At 38.0% G+C, this 25,311-nt stretch overlaps 2 protein-coding genes across 2 annotated transcripts; one reads left to right on the top strand and one right to left on the bottom strand.

Moving 5' to 3' along the window:
- Nucleotides 1-2,343: 2,343 nt before the first annotated feature.
- Nucleotides 2,344-14,218, top strand: xpnpep1 (X-prolyl aminopeptidase (aminopeptidase P) 1, soluble). The gene is made up of 20 exons (XM_084930778.1): nucleotides 2,344-2,447; nucleotides 3,578-3,702; nucleotides 4,050-4,113; nucleotides 4,588-4,692; nucleotides 5,107-5,199; nucleotides 5,998-6,141; nucleotides 6,425-6,520; nucleotides 6,987-7,068; nucleotides 7,438-7,648; nucleotides 8,772-8,861; nucleotides 8,954-9,004; nucleotides 9,674-9,732; nucleotides 11,277-11,354; nucleotides 11,445-11,516; nucleotides 11,593-11,653; nucleotides 11,791-11,860; nucleotides 12,404-12,577; nucleotides 13,334-13,410; nucleotides 13,607-13,705; nucleotides 13,930-14,218. The coding sequence occupies exons 2-20, from the start codon at nucleotides 3,586-3,588 to the stop codon at nucleotides 14,047-14,049; spliced, it is 1,863 nt and encodes a 620-aa protein (XP_084786904.1). The 5' UTR covers nucleotides 2,344-2,447; nucleotides 3,578-3,585; the 3' UTR covers nucleotides 14,050-14,218.
- LOC146385179 (uncharacterized) lies at nucleotides 13,808-15,490 on the bottom strand. The gene is made up of 3 exons (XM_084930779.1): nucleotides 15,213-15,490; nucleotides 15,034-15,130; nucleotides 13,808-14,855 (listed from the first exon to the last, which is right to left on the bottom strand). Exons 1-3 carry the CDS (start codon nucleotides 15,316-15,318, stop codon nucleotides 14,516-14,518), a joined length of 543 nt encoding a protein of 180 aa, XP_084786905.1. The 5' UTR covers nucleotides 15,319-15,490; the 3' UTR covers nucleotides 13,808-14,515.
- Nucleotides 15,491-25,311: the final 9,821 nt, after the last annotated feature.

Below are 25,311 nucleotides of genomic sequence, written 5' to 3'. Positions count from 1 at the left end.
TCTGTTAAGATTTGCAAAATAAGATTTTTTAACTTTTTCAATTCATTCCAGCAAAACAAACCTCCAAATAGCTGCAACATGTCTAATGATTAGATTAAATAGACTGCAGTGTTATTCCTTTCATTAACATGGTGTCCAGGTAAAGTGCATATCACTTTTCCACCCATTCCCTCACTCTTTTCCACACATTCAGACAGTTTCCCACATTTTGATTAGTTTTAGTTTACAGACATCAACACGTGAGCATCACGCAAACTGTCTGGCTCAAAAACCACATGAATTCCTGCTGAAACTAAAAGATGATGATCACAAAGAGCAGAAACTGACACTTGGCTCTTTAAATATATATATTTTTAAAGTTTAAAGGCCATGCAATCAACCTCAAGTTTCCATCTATGTGGGTAAAAAGTTGAAAAGATTGCACCAAAATAATATACAGTATATCAATCATTCTTAAAATTGTATCATTTAAGTTTTTCAAAAGTTTCAAAAAAACTCCCCAAAAGGCAAAAGTTAAAATATCAATACTACAGTCTAAATATCAGGAGAGCAAATCAAATATGATACACTAGGTTTTAAAGTGTTACCGGAGAGAGGTAAAATAATAAAATAATCCAGAAAAAAAACCAATACATAAAAGTTTAAATTGGTTTGTCATGGAGTGAAATAAACATTTGATCCCCAAGCAAAACATTACTTAGTACTCTGTGAAAAAGCACAGCAGTAGCTGTGGGGTGGCTGTAGCTCAGGAGGTCATCTCCTAGTCAGAAGGTTGGTTGCTCTAGTCTGCATGCCAAATATCCGTGGGCAATATACTAACCCCCAAGTTGCTCTCTGATGCAGAGCAATATTGTGTGACTGTTAGATAGAAAGCACTTACATAGAAAAAGCAAAGCAAAAAGTGCTTGTTTAAATGGGTGAATGAGACAAGTTATGTAAATATGTTTATATTGTCTATTCTGTAAAATAGTCAGATGTCTATTCATATTAATGTACAGAATTCACCTGCTTGCTGCTACTACTGCACATTCACCCAATGTATATACTATTTATATATATATATATATATATATATATATATAATGTTCTTCCTCTACCCCCCCCCACCATTTTTGCACATGTCGAGGAGCGTGTCAGGCTACATTTCACTGTGTGTTATACTTGTATAACTATGCATGTGACAAATAAAGAACCTTGAACCTTGAACCTTAAAGCACTTTGAGTGCTCAGAGTAGAAAAGCGCTATATAGGAACCAGTCCATTTACAATAAAACATATCTTGTAGTTGTTTAGCAGGTTTGCACACATCTCAGGGGAGATTTTTACCCACTCCTCTTTATTTATGTTTTTTCAGGGTTCTGTAATCATCAGTAATCTATTCAGGGGTATGTATCAGACAACCGGCCACATCTAAGCAAACAAAATTTTATAAATCAAATTTTATTCCATGTAAAAAGACAACAGACAATAGAAAATGTAACAAACAAGACTGTAAAAATGATTTTTCTTCTTTTTCTTGTAATGGCTACTTCTTTTAGGGCTCACCACAGCTGATCATTGGCATCTATCTTACTCAGTGACAGTACCTCACGCTATCCCTAGGATCTCTGTTCTCTGTCACCGTAAGCCTCTGTATGTCCTTTGTCACTACATCCATGAATCTTCTCAGAGGTCTCTCTTTTCCTCCTGCATGTCAGCTCCATATTCAACATCCTTCGTCCAGTATGTCCACTATCCATCCTTAGCATACCCAAATAATTACAACTTTGTCTCCAAACCACTCAACCTGAGCTGTCCCTCGGATATACTCATTTCTAGTCCTGTCCTTGTAAAACACTACCATCACTCTTGCTTCTTCTGTCACAAATCACCCTGAGATTCATCTCCAAACACTCCACCCTGTGCACACTCTATTCTTCAACTTTCTTGTACAAAGATATAAAAAATGATAAAGATCGATAATTTAAATCCATAAAAGAAATAGAAATCTTTAAAACTAATAATAAACAAATACAAATTATTAGAAGCCACAACTTAAAACCAAATGAATTGAAATGAAATGAGCTAATGATATATTAGATGCAGGCTGATCATCGTGTATATTTGTGTGCTTGATTCAGTTCTCTCACATGTAGCCTTTCACTTACTTTACATACTTTGATTCTTTTCGCACTCTCGGAGATCTACTGCGTAGACAGCGTCTTAAATATTAATGAAATGGTATTTCGTTTATGTGTTTGCAGTAGAGAGCGCATGAATTATTCACAGAGGAAGAGGCGAGTCTGGATCCCGCTACGTCTACTGGAAGAAGCTACAGTCACGTGACCACAAACGTCAACAACGAAATGGCAGCCTCCTGTTTTGTAAATTAACACAAGGTCCGAGCTGGTTAAAAGAGCGCTTCGATTTTAAATCTGAGTGTCGCATTTTCAAGGCGAAACCACCGGGTGTGTATTCAGCATTTCACTGGCTGCATGCGGGGGGCTACTTTACCGTTTTATGGTCGCTAGCTGCGGATTGAAATGCTAGCGTTTTGTTTCAAGGCGGCTCAACGCGAGTACAGAAGGCTGTGGACTGTTTTCAAAATGAGGAAAACAACCAGTCCGCCCACGCCTGTAGTATTGTCTGCGAGAAAGCTGCGAGAAAAGCGCTTCCTTTCAGCTGTAAAGCTGGATAATTAGCTAGCAACTTTCCTAATATTCCACCGGTGTGTTACCACACCCACATGTAAATCCATCGCCGATACTCGGAATGAATGAGTTATTTGTGTGTTCTGTTTGGCCTTTTCAAGGAAAAAAAGTGATGCCTTAATGGAAACAAAAGTCGGCTACAGACTCTGCGTTTGTCTGTTTTATTACTTTTTAAAAACACACTCAGATACAATAATTGGATTTTATTGAGAAATTTAACTAGCTAGTGGTTCAGATACTGAATGCAGCTGATTCATTTCATGTCAACTTGTAAACAACAACCGCACGCTGAGCTTCTAGCCAATAGGAGACCTCATCGATGTACAATACTGCTACCTGATTGGTCGGTTTGTGGATTCTTTTTACACAGCCTCACACTCAATGTGGAGAGTGATGGGGAAATCCACTGCTGTAGGTGATTATTGTAGTGCAAAGGGTCACACTAATTCCACCTCAACCCAGTCAGCTTATTCTTTTAATATTTAACTCTGACTTCAGTAACAGTTGCTTATTCAGCATACTGCAGCACAATAAAGGTCCAGGTGTGGCCTGTGACTTTGAGCTCCACGTGAATAGTTTGGTAGGTTGTCGTCAGTCTGTTCAGTTTCAGTCATCTGAATTCAACACGCCATCCGAAAAGTCAGGTAATCTCTAAAGAACCACATCTGTTGTTTTGGAATTGTACCAGCATATCTGATTACCTATTGAGTACTGGTGTATCAGTGCTTGAGATCAGTGTTTTTGGACACTGATCTGTGCTTTGACAAGAAACTAGAACCTATCTTATGATGCATTTTGAGATTGCTTTTTTTTTTTTTTTAAACTATGTATGTTTCGATTTTTTATTTTTCTTGACTTCTTTCAAACATCTCTCCTTTGCCATTCAGAAAAGGCTATGTCTCCAAAGATAACTGGAGAGCTGCTCAGGCAGCTCCGTCAGGCAATGAAGAACTGTAAATACTTCTCCGAGCCTATACAAGCCTACATAATCCCATCTGGAGATGCACATCAGGTAAATCAAATCACATTTACTACAATAAATATCTTAACACAACCCGTTAGCAAGACACATGGAAAATCTCTCAGCTGCTCCTCTTACTTCTGTCACTTCTCTAATTTCCCTTCTCACTGTGAACTCAATTCACTTCTTAATTCACTTTAATTTACTTCTCATGGTCTTGTCTGACCTTTGCAACTGATTGTAGCCCTTTGCTCATTACACTTCCCTAACCCTGCCCTTTTCTTCTTCATGCACATGACTAGCAGCGATGGTGGCAATTAAAATGTTTGTTGGGTGGATGGCCACTTCACAGTGATTGTTAATGAAGCTGATTTCTCCCGTGTCCGTGTGACTTTCAGAGTGAATATATTGCACCGTGTGACTGCAGACGTGAATTCATCTCTGGATTCGACGGCTCTGCAGGTTTGTATTGCTTGTACATGATTCCCATTGCACACTCAAGTGTAGGTATAATCAATCATTGTCACTGCAAAAAATCTGGAACATTTGATAACTCAGAATGATATTTGATATCTCTCGATCAGACTCGTTTGTTAAGGGTAAAGCAGAACAAAAAACACCAGTGCACCTAGTTTCATGTTGAAAAGTAGTTTTCTTTCCCATTAAAGGCTGTGAACTTTCAAGAAAGGTGGGTTTTTTTTTTAAATGTAAGAAAACACTGTGGAAATCTTGCCTTCTGCCCTGACATAACCACAGTTTTACACGAGACAAGAAGAATTCACTCTTTCTCAGGCTGCTTGTTCACTGCTGTCATTTCAGAGGTATAAACCTTATATGTTGCTTCAGAGAAAGGAATAGATATGCTTTTTGTACAAATAAAGCCAAGTAGCCAAAAGAAAGTGCTGAACAAAATTTCTTCCATACTTTGCCATTCAGGCACAGCCATCGTTACAGAGCAGCATGCTGCAATGTGGACTGATGGCCGATACTTCCTGCAAGCCAACCAGCAGATGGACAACAACTGGACCCTGATGAAGATGGGTAATGTCCACCTTGGTGTTTCAGTGATGAAAAAATCTCTCTCTGTTACATAAAGTACAAACACCAACGGATCTTTTTTTTCTTCTCATTTTAAAAGTTATATTTAACTACATGTGCTTTTAAAGTTTGAGGCTCTCTAATGGAGCAGCTGCACAGGCACAACATGGACATTTAGATCTGTCACAGCATGAGTAATAAGGCTTGAGTCACAGCTAGACAATAAGTCAGAATGTTTATTTTTTCTAAGACTGGAAAAAGTGTCCCAAACTTGAGTTTAGACACTATTTGTGTCCGCACCGAGTGTAGACACTCATACATTTTAGTATTCCATCTTCCACATTGGTATGAGTCATTTATATTATGCATTCACATGTCTTGAAGGTGTCATAAACTGATTTTAATAATCATATACAGGGCTGAAGGAGACACCCTCACAGGAAGACTGGCTGATCAGTGTTCTTCCTGAAAACTCAAAAGTGGGAGTAGATCCCTGGATCATTGCTGCTGGTAAGCTACAGTATCATATTCATGTTAGTTCAGTGAATTAGCATTGCAAGCTTTACTTGGAAAACCGCTCATGCTGCAGTGAGGCAACCGAGGCTAAAGGAAATATTCCAGTATGCAACAAGAGTGCATGATTTGAACATTTCTAGCTCATCTTATTAGAATTTAACTTGCACCAAAAAAATGGAGGAATTCGTAAGCTCTCAGACAAATACACTTGCATTGTGTTGTAGAGTAGAGGCAGCCTGCAGCGTCTCCACTTCAGACCCACAAATCACCCAAAATAAATAAATAAATAAAAATTCAGTTAGAATCTGTATAATCAGAAGAATGTTGTTTACAATTGATGGCCATTTCTTTTTAACTTCAAATTTATATCAATAGCACAGTGTAGAAGAGCACACATGGTTGACAACAGATAAGACATCATCTAATACCCACATGGAGATAAATCAAGTTATCTGAATTGTCAAAAACCAAATGAAAGGACAAATTTGGGTGGATGTGGGTTGCCAAGCAGCTTGCAATAACTGTAAGTAGGCTAATACGACTTAATCAGCATGAGTTTCATGAGATTAGCTGGTTGGACTATGAAACTAAACTTTCCAGTTTCATTGTACTACTGTACTATATTATGACTGTGCAATGACAATAAAGAGTTATCTTATCTTATCTTATCTTATATGCATGCTGGCTGATATTTAAATCACTTGATCTGCCGAGATTACTGCAGAGTGTGACTCTGTTGCCCCTATGAAGTAACACTCTGTTTATTTTTTATTATATCATATTGTGTTTCAGACCAATGGAAGAATATGTTCAAGGCTCTGTCCAGTGCTGGCCACTCGTTAGTAGCAGTGCAGGATAACCTTATCGATGCCGTCTGGCCGGACCGACCAGAAAGACCCAGCACACAACTCCGCAGCCTGGGATTAGACTTCACTGGTCAGTGCAATTAAATAGCATTAAAACCATTTTACATGTAGCCTCTTTTTATTTTTAATAGTAGCTTATTAAGTGTTTGTCCGTTTAAAAAAAAAAAACAAAAAAAAAAAAACACCTTTTTTTTTTTTTTTTTTTAATTAAAAAAAATTGTGTAATACTTTTAGAAATCCACATAATCTAGACACAGTTTAATGGCCCTTTTAATTACGTTTTCAGTAACTAGATGTATAGGCATTGGATGAAACAAACTTGTGTCTTTGTGTGTTATTTATGCTTTGTGTAGGTATTTCCTGGCAAGACAAGATCACAACGCTGCGAGCCAAGATGTCAGAGAGGAAGATCACCTGGTTTGTTGCAACAGCACTGGATGAGATTGCGTGTACGGTTAAGTTTTCCTATCCTGCTCCTGAGTGCAGTTCAGTTAAGCTCTTCAATGTGCATAATTTAAATATTACTGTTCGGTACATGATAACAAGCAGAGGACACATGTGCGAGTGTCCCTTTAGATTCGAGGGCCTCAGCGTTCACCGTGCTTTATTTGCTCTTGTTTCCGATTGTCCTGTTTATTAGACGAAGACTTATTTTGATTGTCAGCAGGTAACATTTAGGGCTGGATGGCTTCAACCAGCAGATTATAGAGATGAAACCTGTAAGGATGAATGACAGTTCAATAATAGCACTGATATTTTACACCACCCACTTCATACTGGCTCATTGTTTCATGAGAATTAAAGTATTCATTGCTATGTGATGCATCATAATAGAAGGAAGAATAGTGTGTTTCTTTTTTTTCTTTTGTTTGTTTAATTTTTTAAATCTGTCATCTTATCGTTTTGTTTTCTCAGGGCTTTTCAACCTTCGCGGGGCAGACATTGAGTACAACCCAGTTTTCTTTGCATATACCATTGTGGGAATGAATACAATAAGGTGAGGTCCAGTATGATGCATCAGTGATTATGAATTTGGACAAACAGTGCTTTACTGTAAAACTTAGACAGTACTTTGTATAATTTGAGAGATGTCAGAATAACTGAAGGTGCATTTTCATTGTGTTTAGTGCAATCACATCTGTTAGTGCTAATAAATTGTACTCCACAATGCACTTGAGGACATCTAAAAGATAATTGTATGCAACCTGATTGTATACTATATGTATTGCGATATGTACGCTGTATGTATTTAGTACCTAGTTAAGGGCACATCCAGTAGATTACACCTCCCAAAGCCAGAGGAACAGGGTTTCCTCCTGTGTTAACCATTTCACTTTTTCACTCAGCAACCCTTTCCTCTCTGCAGGTTTTTTGTGGACCTCAAGCGTCTTTCTGACCCTGCAGTGAGAGAGCATCTGCAGCTGGACTCCCCTAGCAAACCTGAGCTGAGCATCCAGACATTTCCGTATGAGTCGGTCTACACTGAGCTCCAGGCCATCTGTGCTGCACTTGGCCCAAAGGACAAAGTGTGGATTTGTGATAAAGCCAGTTGTGCTCTCACACAGGTCATCCCTAAGGTGAGAGAAATGATTAATCAAGAGGGAAATCATTACTTGAGTCACTGCAAAATTTGTAAGTTTGCTCCCTTATGAAGAAGTGAACATGCTGTAATTCATGTGGTAATTTCATTTGAACAGGAAGAGACAGAATAGCGACTGCAAATCCAAAACAAACACGTTACATAAAAGTTATAAACTGATTTTCATATCAGAGAGTGAAATAAGTATTCAATCCTCAAGCAGAACATGACGTAGTCCTTGGTGGAGAAATCCTTGTTGCCAAGCACTGAAGTAAGACATCCTTGCCAACCACCCATGAGGCAAGGTCTTACATGGAGCTCCAGACAGAGGGTGGTTGATGGTCATTTTGTATATCGGCCACTTCTGAATAATCGTACCAACAGTTCCAGGCTCATGCAGGTCTAAAATCTTGTCTTTGGTATCCTTTCAAAGCTGTTTGGTCTCATAAATTCAGCAGGGATCGTTTCCTCACTGTAGATATAAATAGTTCATGTTTAGAGGCTCATCGTTGGCTGTGGTGTTCACAAAAGAAGATAAAGAAGATTTTTAAAAAAAAACCCAAAACAAGCTGGATTGCATCTAGGTCGTGTCTGTTTACACAAATATGAAGAAGTAGTATCTGCTTTAAATACCAGTGGTTGGTAAAAACATACCTGAGTACTTTGTGGCTCAGGGGTTATTTGTAAAAGTCAGAGAGTTTTTACAGTTTAGAAAAATATTGCCTGTCTGTTTCCTTGTACCTATCAGATGACACATTCTCAGATTATTGGGTCAGATTTTTGAAAACACGCTATGTTTTAAATTCTCAGAAATAGGACAGAGACCTATAAGATTAGAGACATTTAAGTGTCTGGTAGAAATACTCATTTTCTCACCTGCATTAGCAAGTAAAACTTGAAAAATATATTGTAACTTTAGCAAAACTTACAACTCTTAATATGTAACATGAATCTGCTCTACCCGATGTGAAACTGGTTCATTACATTCATAAAAATACAGCAAAATACAATAAATATTTCTCATTTAGTATGAATATATTTAAAAAATAGTAAAAGAGCTGCATGTTTTTTAATGTTTTCTCCTGATGTTTTTGTTTTTTTGTTTTTTTTTTTTGGTAAAGACTCACCGATCTCCAATTCCCTACACTCCACTCTGCCTTGGCAAAGCTGTGAAAAATGCCACAGAGATTCAAGGCATGAAAATGGCACATGTAAGAATCACTGACCCCTGAAATATGTCGTGTAAAACATATTAGTGTGTCTAATATTTTTATAAACTGTGTGTTTGTGCTTTTACCAACAGATCAAAGATGCAGTGGCACTTTGTGAACTCTTTGCTTGGTTGGAAAAGGAGGTATCGTATTTTTTTTGTTTTGTTTTGTTTTTTAATCTTATTTTCATGCGTGCATCTCTGGAATTTTCAATTCTGGCTTCAATTCAATTGAATTCAGTTCATATAGCACCTAATCACAACAACAGTTGCCTTGTATTGTAAGGGAAAGACCCTCTATAACAGCGGTCCCCAACCCCCGGGCCTCGGACCGGTACCGGTCCGTGAGTCGTTTGGTACCGGGCCGCGAGAGTTGAGGCTCAGGTGTGAAATGTATGGTTTTCAGGGTTTTTATCGGTTTTCAGCGTTATTTTGTTATCGTTTTTATCGTTAACTCGGTTTTCCTTGGTCTTTTCACGTGTGTTATGAATAAATCTTCTTTTTTTCGGTACCGGTACTAGTTTTATTTTGTTGTATTTATCCGCGACACCTTAAAGGCCGGTCCGTGAAAATATTGTCGGGCATAAACCGGTCCGTGGCGCAAAAAAGGTTGGAGACCGCTGCTCTATAATACAGATTTTCACTTACTCTTATCTTCCAGGAAACAGACGTTTTTGTTTTTTTTGCAATTAATTTTTTTTCACTGTGAGTGTAGGAATGCTATGGTCGCATAACATTTTGTCATGAGCTTTAACGTCTTCCTTGTTGTCTCCTTGTTGAGTTTCACATACGTTGGTTTTTGTAATTTTACAGATTCCAAACGGCAACGTGACTGAGATATCTGCTGCTGACAAGGCAGAAGAATTACGTAGGTGTGTTTTGTTTTGTTTTTTTGTTTAACATAACGTTGATCAAGCTCATCCAGTTTAGCTTCAACAGCTTCCTTCTTGGAAAGGATGTCTTTAAAAGATGCTGGTCCAGTTCCAATCTGCATCCTCCCTCAAGTGCAACTGAAAGGGTTTTTAAGTAAATGGTAAGGTAAAAATAGAGCACAAAGCTGTCTTTACCAGAAACGGAAACCTCTGTCTGCCATCACATGGATGGATTAAGATCACTTATTGTCACTTATCTGAAACTGGGCCGATTATGTTTTAATTACAAGCAAGTGTTTACAACTGTATTTCTAAAATGCATTCACTTCTCTAAACTCTTTTCTTTATGGAAAACTAAAATATAATCACAATACGAAACCCCTTTCAAAACAAGACAAGTCGTGTATAAATATACATATATGATGCAAAACAGGTGCACCTTCATTGAATGTTGTTAGTGAACCTGTACTGATGCAAACTTACGGTGCAAACAAAATCACACAAAAATGTGAAGGTGTGCACTGTGGCACGCTGAAAAGAAGCAGGAAGCAGAGGCTTTATCAGTTTTGCAAGGGAGAAACTGTGTGTTGTGTGTTGTACTGTAATTGCAATAGTAATATAATACTGTAAATACAAGTTTTCTGTTAGATGTTTACTGTGAGCTCATCACTTCCATGGTTGGTCCGTCACTTTATTGTCTCCTAAAACTTAAGTTTCTTGTGTTCTGTGAGGGTTTTGTTTATTTGTTTTGGGAGCCTTTTTATTTCTGTTGTGTTTTGTGTGCTTTTTTTTTTTTTTTTTTTAGAATTTTTTTTTTTTTTAGAATTTTTTCTATTTGTTGCGATTTACTTAAGTTTCAGTGTGCTTGAATTCTCACAGCCACTGTGCGACCTTGATAATAGTTTTTGTTTTGTTTTGTTTTGTTTTTTTTGTCTTTTCCTTTAAACCCACTCAGATGTAAGGCTATTTGGTTTGAAGCCCCTTGTGTAAACTTGCAGAGTAAAAGTGTGCAGAGCACAGACTGGTCACAGCTCCCTCTACTGGACATAAGAGGAAAACAAAGTGCTGAAGTTCTGGTATTAATCTTAACCTGGTATTAAGCTTTTGCAATATTTTTATCCCTCTGGGGGAAAAAGGTGAAAGTGTCATATGTCATTTAAAAAAAATACTTTTTTTTTAAACTAATAAATGTCACATTTGTCTTTTCTATAGTAAGCAAAAATAGTGCAAATATGGGAAACAAACTCCCACCAGGTGCTAGCAGGAAGTGCTGGAAGCAGGTGGAGAAGTTGTTATTGATTAAAATGTAGCTGTTTGCTGTATAACAACAAACCCCGATCATCTCAATCACATTAAAAAGAAACTGGTAACTGGTAATTAAGAACTATTCCATGTGGCTACCTTTTGAAACCAAAGCTGTCATCAAGAAACAGTTGCATCTCGGAAAATTTAAAAAAAGAAAAATAAATAAATAATTTAAAATATTTCTCATGGTATAATTATGACTGTCATTAATGCTTACCATTTTCTTGCACTTTTTTCAGTCAGCAGAAAGATTTTGTGGGTCTCAGCTTCCCAACAATTTCCAGTGTTGGTCCACATGGAGCGATCATACATTACAGGTTAGTTTGCAAATAAAAACTGTATTTGTGTCATTTTTGTTAATTCATAGTTTTAGCTTGTATCTGTGATTTCATGTTTTTTGCTTGTAGACCACTGCCTGAGACCAACAGGACCCTCACCGTAAATGAAGTTTATCTCATCGACTCTGGAGCTCAATACGTGTAAGTAAGGTTGTTTTTAAATGCTGCAGAGCAGATGTCTTTAGGATAATCAGTTACCTCTTTACGTCTTTTGCAGTGATGGAACAACAGACGTCACACGTACCATGCACTTCGGGACACCATCTGCTTTTGAGAAGGTAAGTTTGTGTGATTGCTCAGAATATTTCCTGCCACCGGTTAATTTAATTGAATTACACTTAGGTTGACTCAGTACTGTTTATTTACAAAGACTATTATATGTATCTTTGTAATATGTGTGTTATTTTCCTCATAGGAATGCTTTACCTACGTACTGAAGGGACACATAGCTGTCAGCGCTGCCATTTTCCCCAATGGAACAAAAGGTGCAGCACTCGGCTCTGTCGTTAAGACTATGCTGATGTTGTTTTCAGTACACGGATGTTAAAAATGACGATTTCACACCAAAATAGCTAACAAAGTTCCAGATGACTCACAGTGATTAGTACTTGTTCTGTCTATTCAGGAATACAAATGTTTTATTTCTACAAGATAAACATTTTGTCGCTCATAATGCAGGCATCTTTTTGGCCAATCAAGCTTGTTCACTTACGATCTTGAACTGTGTCTTATCCTAAAGGAAGACCTTAGAGAACAATCGTGTTATAATTATATCGCGTAAAAAGCCGGAAGCTGTCACCCTGCCAGGGGACATGGAAGTTTGAAATTATTACCATAGGTGCATCTACTAGTATTTTATGATCATACACTCAGTATTTTAACTAGGAAAAAAAATAATCTAAATACATCCCAACAATCCATGTGCATATTTTTTTCTGACATGCACAAGCAGAGAAGTAAAAGACCTTTGAAATTTTGTGTTGAAATGTAGAAAAGAATCCAGATCTAAACCTCTATTCCTTTACCAGGCCACCTCTTGGATTCGTTTGCCCGTGCAGCCCTGTGGGAGTCTGGGCTGGACTACCTCCACGGTACAGGTCACGGGGTGGGCTGTTTCCTCAATGTTCACGAGGGGCCTTGCGGCATCAGCTACAAAACCTTTGCAGATGAACCGCTGGAGGCCGGCATGATTGTCAGTGATGGTATGATCTACTGTATGTAATGGATCATAAAATGAAGAATCTGTTGCATTTGCAGTGTTTACAGAGCGGCTGTTCGATTAATAAATGTCCAGTTATTCAGAGAAACCTCAGCAGCAATTTCAGGAAAGAGCTAAAACAATAAATACCGTGAGTACACTGGAAATGAAACAAAGTCAATAATTAATTGACTTTTTCCATTAACCTTCTATTTTTTTCTGTGATATAATACAGTCAAAAACTGCTACATCATTGCATCTCCTCTGGAGATATCTGCTTATCCAAGTAGAGTACAAGTCAAAAGAGGAACCTGTAGTTTTTCCAGAGATTGAAAGAAAACCTTATAAAAATATCCAAATTTAACCTCCTAAGTACCCGAACTCTTTCATGGCGTGCATTTTTTCTTTCTCTTTGCTATTTGGGCTGATTGGGATGAATGTAAAAACAAAGAATTATGTGTTTTGTTTTTTTGTTTTTTTGTTTTTTTTTTAATTAATTTATTTATTTTTTTTAAACCTAACTTTTGTTTCTGAGAAAAAAACAGATCCACATATCAGGACATTCACTTTTTGATAGATTAGTGGCAGTCTAATGTCCTCGTAAGTGGATATCAGGCACTTGTAGAGAAAATGTAGTATTTTAGTCTAGAAAACCCAAAATGTGATGTCCACATATGTGGACGCCAGGTCCTAGGAGGATAAGTCTACCAAAGCTCAGCTGGCTATAATTTGTGTGTTTGTGTGTGTTATTTCTTTGTAGAACCTGGATACTATGAAGATGGATCTTTTGGCATTCGTCTGGAAAATGTGGTCCTTGTTCTACCAGCTAAGCCCAAAGTACGTGTTAAAACAGGTCAAATGAATGTTCAGAAATGCAGTAGATCAAATATATGATTTTTTTTTTTTTTTTTTACACATTCTCTAAATATCTATGAGTCGTTATAACCATTAAGATGTTCTTTACTTTTAATTCTTTGTAGCAAAATAATGAGATGAATTAATGATGTTTTTGTTTTTCTGTCTGTATGTGCAGTACAACTACAGAAACAGGGGTAGTCTGACATTTGAGCCTCTCACTCTGGTTCCCATCCAAGTGAAAATGATGAATACAGAGCTTCTCACTCAGAAGGAGGTAAGCTTTTGGTACTCAGATAAAAAGAAAAATCTGTATATGTATACTCAGAGTTTATCACAGTTATATATGTCGTAAAAACTTCAAATTCTGCACATCCAGTATTATCAGCTTTTTATTCTGTGCAGTGAATATGAACATTCTCAGCTTGCAATGTTATTGAAATCCTGTATTACATTATGCCGTGTATATGTGGTTTGACTCTTGGCTCTCCTCTCCTGCAGCGGGACTGGGTGAATGAGTACCACAGGAAGTGTCGGGAGGTGATTGGAGCAGAGTTGGAGAGGCAGGGTAGGCAGGAGGCATTAGAGTGGCTGATCAGAGAGACCCAGCTGATCATCTGAGGACCAACTCTTGTGTGATCATTTTGCCCAGGATTACTGTTGATTGCTCTGCAGTGATAAACGTTTGTATTTTCTCATGTTTCTCCATGTCTCACACCCAGCTTCTTTTGTAAAGCACATTACATCAGCAGTTTTATTAAAGATCTGTCAAAAGCAAGAAGCACTTTTATATGCTTACTGTTTTTGTGAGGGGAAATAACTTCTGATGAACTATTAGCATATATTGAGTGTTCATGAAACATATGGAATACATTATTCAGACTCTTTTAGAGCAAAAGAAATCTACAGTAGTAGTAGTTCTGAGTAGTGTATCACAGACTACTGAATCTAGGTTGTACAACTGATGTAGTGCCCTTCACATCTTGGTGAGAAGTTTTCATACACATAGCTGGAGGTGTCAAACTTCAAACCTTTCAGACTGAGTCAAGTGCCTCTAGCTAATCTTGTTAGAACTGTTTCCCACCCTCTAAAGCTGCATGTAAAATATTGGAGGGTCCAGGACCACACCACTTTTAGGATCACTGGCGAACTCTTGAAACGAGTGAGACAATGAGAGCACCTGTTGCTCCTCTGGTACCCCAATGGCTTTATTGGCTCCCTCCTCATCTTCATCCTTCCCTCCTACAGGCAGCGGGTTACTGTAGATGTAATAGATCCGGGAGTTGTCCTTTGGTGCCTCTGGTTTCCTGAAGAAGGTGAGAGGGTTGATGAAACTCGTCGATCTCTTCACTGCTTTGACTGCCACGGGATCCTCCGGCTCGCCTCGGGTCACTGCGCTCTCGTATAATTGTGCTCTTTTTGACTGTCTGTTGAACAAAGCAGTAGTAATTACACTGACATGACTAACTGTACTTTGGATTACCTGGTCACTCTTTAAGATTATCAGTTTTAATTTAAACAAATACACAATTTCATTCAGCTGTTACCTCAATTAAGCTAGGAGTTGCACATATCTATAAACATGCTTTAGTCCTTTAGGCTCACCTGGAACGGTTGTAGCAGATGGTAATGCAGTACAAGCCAGTGATGGCAAGTATACAAAAGGCCAAAGTGATCATCACAAAGTTAAACACTTTGATATCTGGGTGGCAGAAAGCAAAGGGGGAAAACGGTTAAACTGTATGATAAGAGTTCTGAGAAATTAACAGAAGAACATTACGTACCAAACAGGCCGGAGCTCATGTTCTCGTCTTGCTGCTCCAAAGCTGCGGTCCCGTTCAGGTGGAGGTTCACTGCCGTCGGCACTCTGTCTTGTGCGGATTCACTCATGTTGCTGCCACTGACATCCAAAACAAGGACTCGAGGCTGGGCTGTAAAACTCTTTTCATTGGTTTATTGAAAAAAACTCTGCCCATGTGACTGCAACAGCTTGAGTGAGTCTTTGTGGAGACCCCCCCTTCTTTGTCAGCCCTTGAGCTGGAGACCCCCTCTTCTGCCTCTCTGCTACTCTCCCTGTTTACTGCTCATTATTCTGTTCAGGTTTCTGGGGGACACTGAGGGGAGGGAGATGCTGATCCCTTTATACTGTTTGTAATAAGCTCTGGGTGATGACCCAGAACCAGTGAGCTTGATCCAAGCTTCCACCACTGAAAGAGGAAGCAACGCAATTAAGCAAATGAAGTAATTTTTTATTGTGCAGTGCAGTGAAAGCATGGTCATTTATAGCAGAATATATATATATATATATAGCTTTCCCTCTCTCTATCACTCTCTCTCAATAATTAGCAAATTAGAAATTCCATCTTACTTTTAATTAAATCTGTAAAGATATGTTCACATCATAGACTGTATGTAAAAGATGCATGGCGCCACCCACTGGTTGTTAAAAGTTAAACAAGTGTTTTTCCTGTTACCATGTCTGCTTTTTGAAAGCAGGCACCACAAGCATGGGGCAGAAACGGAGGAGCGTTGCACATTCAATGGTTAAAGAACATTTAGTGCTTCTGAGGTATAGGTACAAACTCTAATGAGTTCTAGTGTTACACAGAAATGGTTAACCCAAAAGTAGACAATCAAGAGGTGGCAGATTAGATAGGTATTTTATTTGAATGCAGATGGTGGTGAGAAGCTCAGGCTGCGGTGGGACGGTAATAGTCAAGGATGCCCCATGCAGTGGAGTGAGGAAGGTCAAAGGAGGAGTGGAACTGCAAAGAGGGGAGCACAGAGGTGAATATAGCTTGGCAAGGTGGTCGGCACAGAGTTGGGTATTTTTAGAGGCTTGATGACTGTGATCCTGTGCTGCTGTGGTACTTTTGATCAGGCTCAGGGCAGCTGACCAGACAACCGGCTCCAGTCCTGCAGTCAAGCAAAGACAGAGTATGACAGAGCAGCACCAGGAGTGGCAAAAGGACCCGAGTGACCTAAAGTGGATCATAATTGAGAAGTGAAATTAGGCGACATTTCAGACAAAATCCAAAATTCGGGACACTGATTTCCTTACCTTTTGTCTGTTATATTTTCACTCCTGGCTTTGCGTGTTTTGAGGACGTAGTACAGTACAACACAACACTCCAATTAGACTAAAATCAGTTTCCACAAACTGTCAGGATCCACGGCAGAGTGCTTCCAAAGTGTTTTCAGAGCCAAAGCCAGCAAAAACGCAACAAAGACAGCATTCTTCTTTCTTCTTATGCTTCACTTCACCGTGCAGCGCCACAGGAGACATCATGCAACTAGCTGAGGATCCAATTAAAAGGGGTTTTGTTCCTCTTTGATGAGACGATCTGCCACACGAAGTGAACTTTTTGAGAATTTGAATGATCTTTCTAGAAAATCTTTACGCATATTAGTTCTTAGAAAATATAATAACTTGCTATATCGAATGAAACAAGAAATTATTGGAAAAATAGTGGATAGCTTGCACTGTCAAACAAGGACTTCAAGAAAACACTGCTGTCCTAACAAATTCATTAGATAGTTGTGTTTTAGGGTCCAGGGCAGCATGAGATCTCACTTGTAGCGTTTGGTAGTTCTTAAAAAACAAAAAACAAAAAACTGCTTCCACGACTGGCTAAACACAAACTCCTGCAGTGATCGTCTTCTCCAGCAGGTGTCAGACCTCGCCTGTCTGTTTGTACTTCAGCCTGCAGTCACATTACTTATTGAGACTGGCCCTGGCAGTTGAGGGTTGAGTGACAGCTGGGGTCTTTATATTCCAAGTCAGTGCACAGTAAAGAAAAACAAAGCCAGACTTCATTTAACTGATTAGGAAGTATGCCATGACACAGAGGCTCAAATATGTGTTTACTAGCCTCCTAAACTCCTTTTTAAGTCTGTTTAATGTTCACATCCATTTTTTCATTTTCCAGGGTTAAACTGTTTTGATTTAAGGGGCCTGTGGGTGGCATTTAGTTGGTAAGGTTTATTTGAGCAAGGCAGTTTTCAGCTAACTCTGTTTGTGGTGACTATCATGGGAATAAGGCCCGGAATACACCAACTAAATATTTCCCACTTTTACCCAGAACAACCATATTAACACTGTGGAGGAAACTGTTAGGAATAACTACCAAAATAACTTTAATGCTTTTCTTTCATTGTACTAAGGTTGTATTAAAGATATGTATTTGTCTTGTAATTATATCATATACCTCTTACATGTAGATTTCTATTTGGTAGCAATGTATGACCCCCAAAAAACTTAATATATAATTTATTTTCAGATCTAGTGGGTGCCGTTCATGTTGTTTAAAGCCTTTCACGAGAAATGTTTATATGCATTACATTCATTTTGACTAACTAAAGCAAATTCGGAAATTGGATATCGCCAAATGTCTGTGTAACGTTATGTGTGTTTATGTATGTATGTATCTATTGCTAACCTTTGGGTAGCTATGTGAAAAATACATTTCCATTTGTTAAAGGATGCTTTCATACTTTCGTCATGCTTTCTTGCTCTTATAAACAGGAGACATTTCAACAAATTCATCTTTTGTTAGCATTTGCAAAAAAGGGCTAACATTACTAATGAAATAATCTGTCTATCACAGTCGAGCAAAATCCAGGCACTTTGATGATAGCATGATCCTGATGAGTTTGTGTGCTTGGTTTGACTTGGAGTGCTGGAAAAGCCTCCTGAGTTATTAAAGATTAATGCTCAGTCAACAAAGAGAGACGTGAATCATCTGGTTTTGTTTTGCACATTATTAAACTGATTTCTGATTAAAATAGTCTCATTTAAACTCTTGGCTTGTTGTACTTTTTAGAGATGTGTGAGGGAAAAAAAATAATCACTTACAGGGTACTCAGAAAGTACATCCTCTGTCAAGGCCGCTGCCCTATTTTGTACTTTGAGGAAAGTGATCCAGATCTACATTAAATTTTCATGGGTTCTCCCCTCGTTCATGTTTCACCTCTGGTAAGTTTCATGAAATTCATCCTGTTAGTTTTTGCATAATCAGACGGACAGCGAGAAAGACAAACTTAATAGCACTCAACTCTATCCCAGAGTTACTCTTTACATGTAATGTTTCTTTAAAACAACTCAAAAATATTTTATATTGCCTATATATAACATTTTTAACTAGGACATTACCTTTGAAAACGCACAAAACAAAAATACAGTTAGCTTGATTAAACATGAATCACAAGACAGTAACCTAATCATGAATATAACGTAAAGGTGATTAAAATCATTCAAATAAATGCAAAAAAAAAAGAAAGAAAAAAAGATTCTGATACAAATAAACGCCCACGTCTCATTCAGCAAAAATTGTTTTACAAGCATGCAAGGAGTTGTGTTTCCTGAATGCATTATTCCACCCATTTCATTTTATAAGGCACTCGTGTTAATACACTGGCCTTTGCCACATCAGCTGGATCAATGGTAAGTGATGGCCTTTAGACTAGACAGACATTAAGTGCGATAGAGGGCATATGTCTGAAAGGATGAGTGGATAAAAAATGTAATGTCACTGTTAATGCTTTCTCCCATGTTCACAGTCGATCCACAACCACCACCTCATTTATCACCGCAGCACACTGTTCAGTTTCTACATCAGAAAGTTTACTCCCCCGCGCTTAAAGTTCCCTTATCATTAGCTGACTTTTTGGCATTTGTAACCCCGGCAGCTTACAGAGACGGAGCAGGTGAGATTTTGACCTTCCTGCTGAATGTCTTGTAGTTATTAGGCTCGCTGGCTTGTACCCAACATCCTCATCAAGTTGCTTATTCCCTTTACTCATTTCCTCTCCTCCATTTCTTTTTCTCCCCCCTGTGCACTGGTTATCTTCTGTTTGCTCCAGAATGAGAGTTCCTTTTTAAACTTATTGATTGCCAAAAATTATATTATATTTTGGCTGAACGTATGTTATTAAGGCCCAGCATGGCTGTAAAAATGCTTTTATGTTGTGGAACCATTGAGGTTAACATTTTAAACAGAGGGACTTTTCAATAGAATCCCGAGTTTCATATTTTTCTTTGACTCATAAAATTCATCCAAGTCAATCAATCATCTCTCCTATAATCTTTGTCAAACTCTCCCCGCTCTTTTTGGTGAATTCCTGACCATCCCTCATCACCCAGCCTCACTCCTCCTCACCCCTCCTCACCCGTGCTCACCCACTGTGCTCCTCTGCCTCCTCCCCCTCAGTATTTATACAGAGGTTGGTGGGGAATTAACGTTCTAGCCTGATCCATTTTTTTGGATGTGGTTCAGCGGGAAGGTCCTGACTTGATTTATTACACTTGTCAGTTAAATTTCTGGAGGTGCACTTTAATGCACAGAGGCTGAATAATGTATGCTGGTTGTGTTTTGATATCTCTGATAATAATCAGTGGTCATGCCACTGTGTATGATGACTTCTGTACATGGTGAAAGACTCACCGCTTAAAATTCTTTGTAAAATGGATCATCATTTAGGAGAGGAAACGTTCTGTGTCGTGTAGTTTTGGCTAAAGTGCACTGTATGCATACAGTAAAATTGCATTAAAAATATATGGCTCATAGTGTCAAAAGCATACATTGGTTTGTGAAATGTCTTTATTTATACGCTAACAAGCAGAAAAGAATCGTCCCTGTGATGGAAATCTAAGTAGAGCTGAATCTACAATAATTCAAAAACTGTTGAAAATGCAATAATTCAGTCATGTATATATTTTTTAGCTAATATTTTTAGATTTAATTCTTTTGGTTAGAATAAGCAGCCAAAAAAGAATCACACGGTTTTGGAAAATCTTAAAATTATAAGTGATTTAGTGTCAAAAATGATCGATACAGTGGTTAGTAGTTAATAACTTTAAATACTGACCTAATGTAAGTTTTACAAGAGCATAAAATTTTTAGATGTTTTAATGAAGACATGTATGTGTGTTTATTATTTCAGTCTGCGCTGTTTTTGTTCAGGTCGATTTGATTTACAATTTACGAATCCAGTCAATTAGCATCAGAACTGTTTCCCATGAAGTCCTGGGTCAAACTTTAGTGTCTACGATGAAAGAATGAACTGAAATAATCTGTTGCCAAATACTGACGCTCATTTTTGATAATTCCCAAAACAAACACAACAGCAATGCTGTCAGATGTTTTTACTGTTCTGTGAAGAGGGTTGAAAGTTGAATTTGAGCCCAAATTTGTTATTGTGATAGCCGTTTTGGGCATGAAGCAATAACCTGTTTTGACTGTGAGGAAAATAAAGACAACCTGACCTAATCAAACCTAATCTTACAACACATGTTAGATTCATACTAATGTAAAAGACTGGAGACTGAATTTTAAATGTGTGATTTAAAGATGCCTGCTGTCATCACTGTTTTGTCCAATTAAAGCTGAATACAGGATACCGTGGCCCTCAGTGGACGTCTGTGAAACTGACCAAGTAGTGTCACAGAGAGGCTCATGAATTGTGCATGAGTCATAAAACTACATACACACTATTTCCTTGACCTTGTCTGCCCTTTGACCCCCTACTGCACTACGCAGGAAATGTGCTTTGAGTTCAACAAAGTTCAGTTTGTTTACAAATAGCTAACAAAGACACTAGTGGACTGAAGAATAAGAAACACAGGCTTTTTGTAATGAATACCAAAAAGAAAAACATATATAATAGAAAGTATTAATAATCTCTAAGTTTCACAATCTCCATGCTTAAAGACCTCAAGATTTACAACAGAGATTTACTCTCCATCATTTATTTTCTCTTTTATATAAAACAAGATTTGGCCATAAAACCGTATGTAATCTCTTAATATCTAACAATATCATGCAAGGGTTCCACAAATCTCCACTTTAATTCAGGGATCTGTTGCTCTCAAGTCTGCATGGCTCCTGGCGCGGTCAAAGGTTTGATGATCACGCAGTAACTCAGGCGAGGCTACAGCTTGTGCCAGCAAGAGCATGAGAATGAGCAAAAGAACCTGTCACCAGATAAGAAATGATATGTGTCTGCACATTTCTCATTATGTAAAAGTGTGTTTTCAATCAAAATGTAATCAAACAAAATCAACAGTGAAGAAATAATTAGTTTACATACAAGTTTTTTTTTTTTATGTTTATCTGTAACAGGTTTTATATTTGACTTTAAAGACTGTTAGCGCTTTCTCTAAACATTTTTTATACGAGTCTTAAGGTGTTCCTGTGCACACAGGTGTCTTTACTTACTTTGTCTAATGAGATATAAGCCAGGTGTAGAGATGCAGGTTTTGTGGTACAGATTCTTACCATTGCAAAAGAGAGAAATAAATTCCTCTACGGTAAATTTCTGCGGCTTCATAATTTTGCTTCGCAGAAACACAAGGCAAGGAGAAGAGAAACGAGTGAGAACTCGGGGAAAATACAGAAATAGTTTCTTGATATGTTGGCTGGTTTAAGTAAATAAAGACTCCTGTGGTCAGATTTGCAAAGAATGTGAGGGGAAAATATGTTTCCCATTCTGTCCAAAGTGTTGTAATCCAGAAGACAAATGAAAACACCTGTGCGCACCATGTGTTTTAGCTTTATACAAAATTAGCACACAGCAGCCGCTCATTAATCTCTTGTTCAGAAAACAAGCTTCGATCAACTCACTGTAAGCCGTCTGATTTCTTACAAAATGTTACACATCTTGCAAAAATTGCTTATTCAGCATTGTTTTTTGGATTACAACATTCTTTTACTTATGACTTATGATACTAATACCTTGGCTTCATGTACCTGCTGTGTCCAAGTGCAAGGCCAGTACCAGTTTTGATTTAGTATTCTGATTTCCTCACTGTGGGGAAGACACTAAGAAACATTCTTTTATTTTAAAGGCAGCATCAGGCTTTACTTAAACACTGCTTTTTAAACTTTGTAAAACAAAATGTAACAAATGAAAACATCCAAGAATATAAATTTACTGAACTGGCATATGTTATTAAAATAATACATGTGCACACGACAAAGATTAAAAACAAAACAAAACATGAAAATAAAAAGACGTATGAACTGTATATTAGTGACCTTGTTCATTTGCACTTATTCCATTTGCAGCTATTTAAGGTTGGGCTAGTGTCTCCTTCCTTGCGCTGTGCGCCCACCTCCTGAAATAAAGTAAGATTATATGTGGAGAAGACCTACACACAGGGTGGCTGTGGCTCAGGTGGTAGAGCAGATCAGCTGCTGATCAGAAGGTTGGTGGTTCGATCCTAGGCTTCCCCAGTCTGCATGGGCAAAATACTAACCCTAAATTGCCCTCTGATGCGTTCATCGGAGTGTGACTGTGAATGTAGATTAGTTTGCACTTGCGTTTAGAAGTGCTTGCATGAGTGGGTGTGAATGGGTGAGTGAGGCATGTTGTATACAGCACTTTGAGTACTCCGGGAGAGTAGAAAAGCGCTATATACGAATCAGTCCATTTACACATATAGTTAGAATATGGTGAGTTTTTATCATGTAGGTTCACAGCAATTGAGAGAGAGTCCAGAAAATGCATAATCATCAGAGCTTTTTGGTTACATCAACTCACTTGACCACGTTTTACTATAAGAACTAAAAACTACTGCAAACATACAAAGAAAACCTGCTGTCATCATGTAGTTTCCTCCGTGCTGTGTTACTTCTCCTGGTGTCAGCTGGCACATTGACAACAATGTTTCAATATGAACGCCAGTCTAACTTTTTATGCATCTATCAGGCTAATATCAGATATCGCAGATATTGGACTGATGCAACCAAGTAACCGAGAATAGTTTCTGTAGTTTTATACGAGGTCTTTGAAAAAAAAAAATCCAATGGGAGTACCACTGATCAACCATTTGCATTTCACTTCTATCACTCAAATCAGGAACTATCACCAAGCAGAGCTCATAATTCAGCATTACTGAGATGGACAGTCCATCTCCCACGGCTCATTACTTAGTCTCATCCCACCTCAATACACTGTTGGCTGGACACCAGGAGCCTGTTGTATCTCTGAGAATATCCAGGGCTAACCATTTGCTTGCCAGGAGTAAATACAGTTTGGCAAATGGACTTTGGAGACTGTTTGGAAACTGCAAGACACTTTTTGTGTTGGTTTTTGAATTCTCTGAACAGATCTATTACGGATCAGCAAAAAGCCTGGATATCCAGCAACAGGAAGGAATTTAGTGTGTAAATATGACAAGAAATTTGTTTCAATTTAGTTCAAAGATTGAACTATTTGTCACAAAGGGGAAGGAAAGGTCTGCTAATGTTTGTAAAGCACTGCTTCTGGGATGTATGGCAAGAGGAGAGGATGGATAATAAACGCAGGCGTTTGTTTCAAGGTCATAGAAGAGCAAATCACAACTGAATTATAGAGATTTACTGATTCGTGTAACATGAGAATAAGTGACTCAGATCCATCAAACCCATCGTTTCTATTTACTGTAATGTATGAGGGAAGTTTTCCAGCTGTCTAATCAATCATAACTGAAAAGCAGGGCAGGGATTTATTTTTAGTATATTTTAGTCATATGGTCTTCCACCATATTGTGCCATTTGTTTTAATTTAGTCACATATTAAGTTTAGAGAAAGAAAAAAGTTCCCATGAACTCTTGTTCTCCCTCTGCCTGTATCGCACAGTGGGATAAAAAAGGGATTGCAAAACTGCACATGAGTTTGCAATATAAATATCCTGTCAAGTTTAACAGACTGAGGTAAAACATGACGAGGGGGAGTTCGTCATTTACTAAATCATCATTTTTAACTGAGTGGCATATATAAAGTTATTCAAAATCTTTTTAAAAAATGGGGGAAAATGCATTTTTAAAAAAGTGAACATAAAAAAGAAGAAGAAGAATATGTACCACAGTTACGGTTTGTGTGTGAATGGTTTAGTTTAGTTGGCTTGTTAAAACTAGAAAAAGATATTATTTCATTTACTGCCCATGTTGACTGAGGAAGTTCTGCATTTGATCCAGCTGGGCTAAATATCAGTATCGGAAACCCTTATTCAGCCTACATCTAAGTTCTACTCTTCCTTAATGTGGGTATGTCTATTAGCGATCCGAGCATCCAGTCACTCACTTATATGTAGGCTCTGCAGGGTCTCACTGAGTCAATCCTCTTATCTGAAAAAACCCATCAGACATCTATTTATCTTTGTATGTGTGACAAAGCAGTGAGGGAGTGTAGTTTAACTGCTACTCCCAAAGCCGCTGTTGGCCTAAAGCAGCCTGATCTAGAGTGGCTGCAGAGGCCAGAGAGCCATCCCATGGAGCAGAGAATGGGAAGGCAACAACAGTAGACAAACTTTAGATTCTAACATGTTAGAGTAATATGTAAGCACTTAACAAAAGGAGATGTGGCAAGCGTGACAAAGGATACTACTTTTTCCTGCTTGTGATATTTCTCTTTACATTTTTCTGAGGTTTCCAAAAATGTTTGTCTCAGACTTAAACATCTTCTTGGGCGTGGCACGTCTAATATCTGTGTTATCTGTTCTGAATGATTTCTCGATGAGATAACTTTTGGAAACATATTTGAAAATGTGTGGTGTTCTTGTCACTCGATGAAGTAACAATCTAAATAACATCGTACATTTAAGTTAACAAAACATTTATTATGAATGCGGAGAAAGATGAATGAGCGGTGCACTCCAAGAGAGAATATGCTGTCGGCTGAATCTCACAGCTGACCTTTCAGCAACCTGTTTAACGTCTAAAGAAACACCGACCATGTGAAGTTAAATAAAACATGGGCCAAAGTGAGAGGAGTTAGACTAAAGTTGGAGCAGGCATATTAGTTGTATGTTACTGGTTGCCTTGTAGTTGTTACTTTTCTTAACCTTGATTGTAACCCACAGTCCTCCAAGTTTTCTATTAATATGCTACATGTTATTAATTA

Source organism: Perissodus microlepis, chromosome 6, assembly GCF_051167445.1.
Source record: "Perissodus microlepis isolate ML-2025 ecotype Zambia chromosome 6, ASM5116744v1, whole genome shotgun sequence".
NCBI classification, from domain to species: Eukaryota; Metazoa; Chordata; class Actinopteri; order Cichliformes; family Cichlidae; genus Perissodus; species Perissodus microlepis.
Note: the sequence above shows the minus strand (reverse complement) of the source record. Positions and strands in the feature narration are given on the sequence as shown.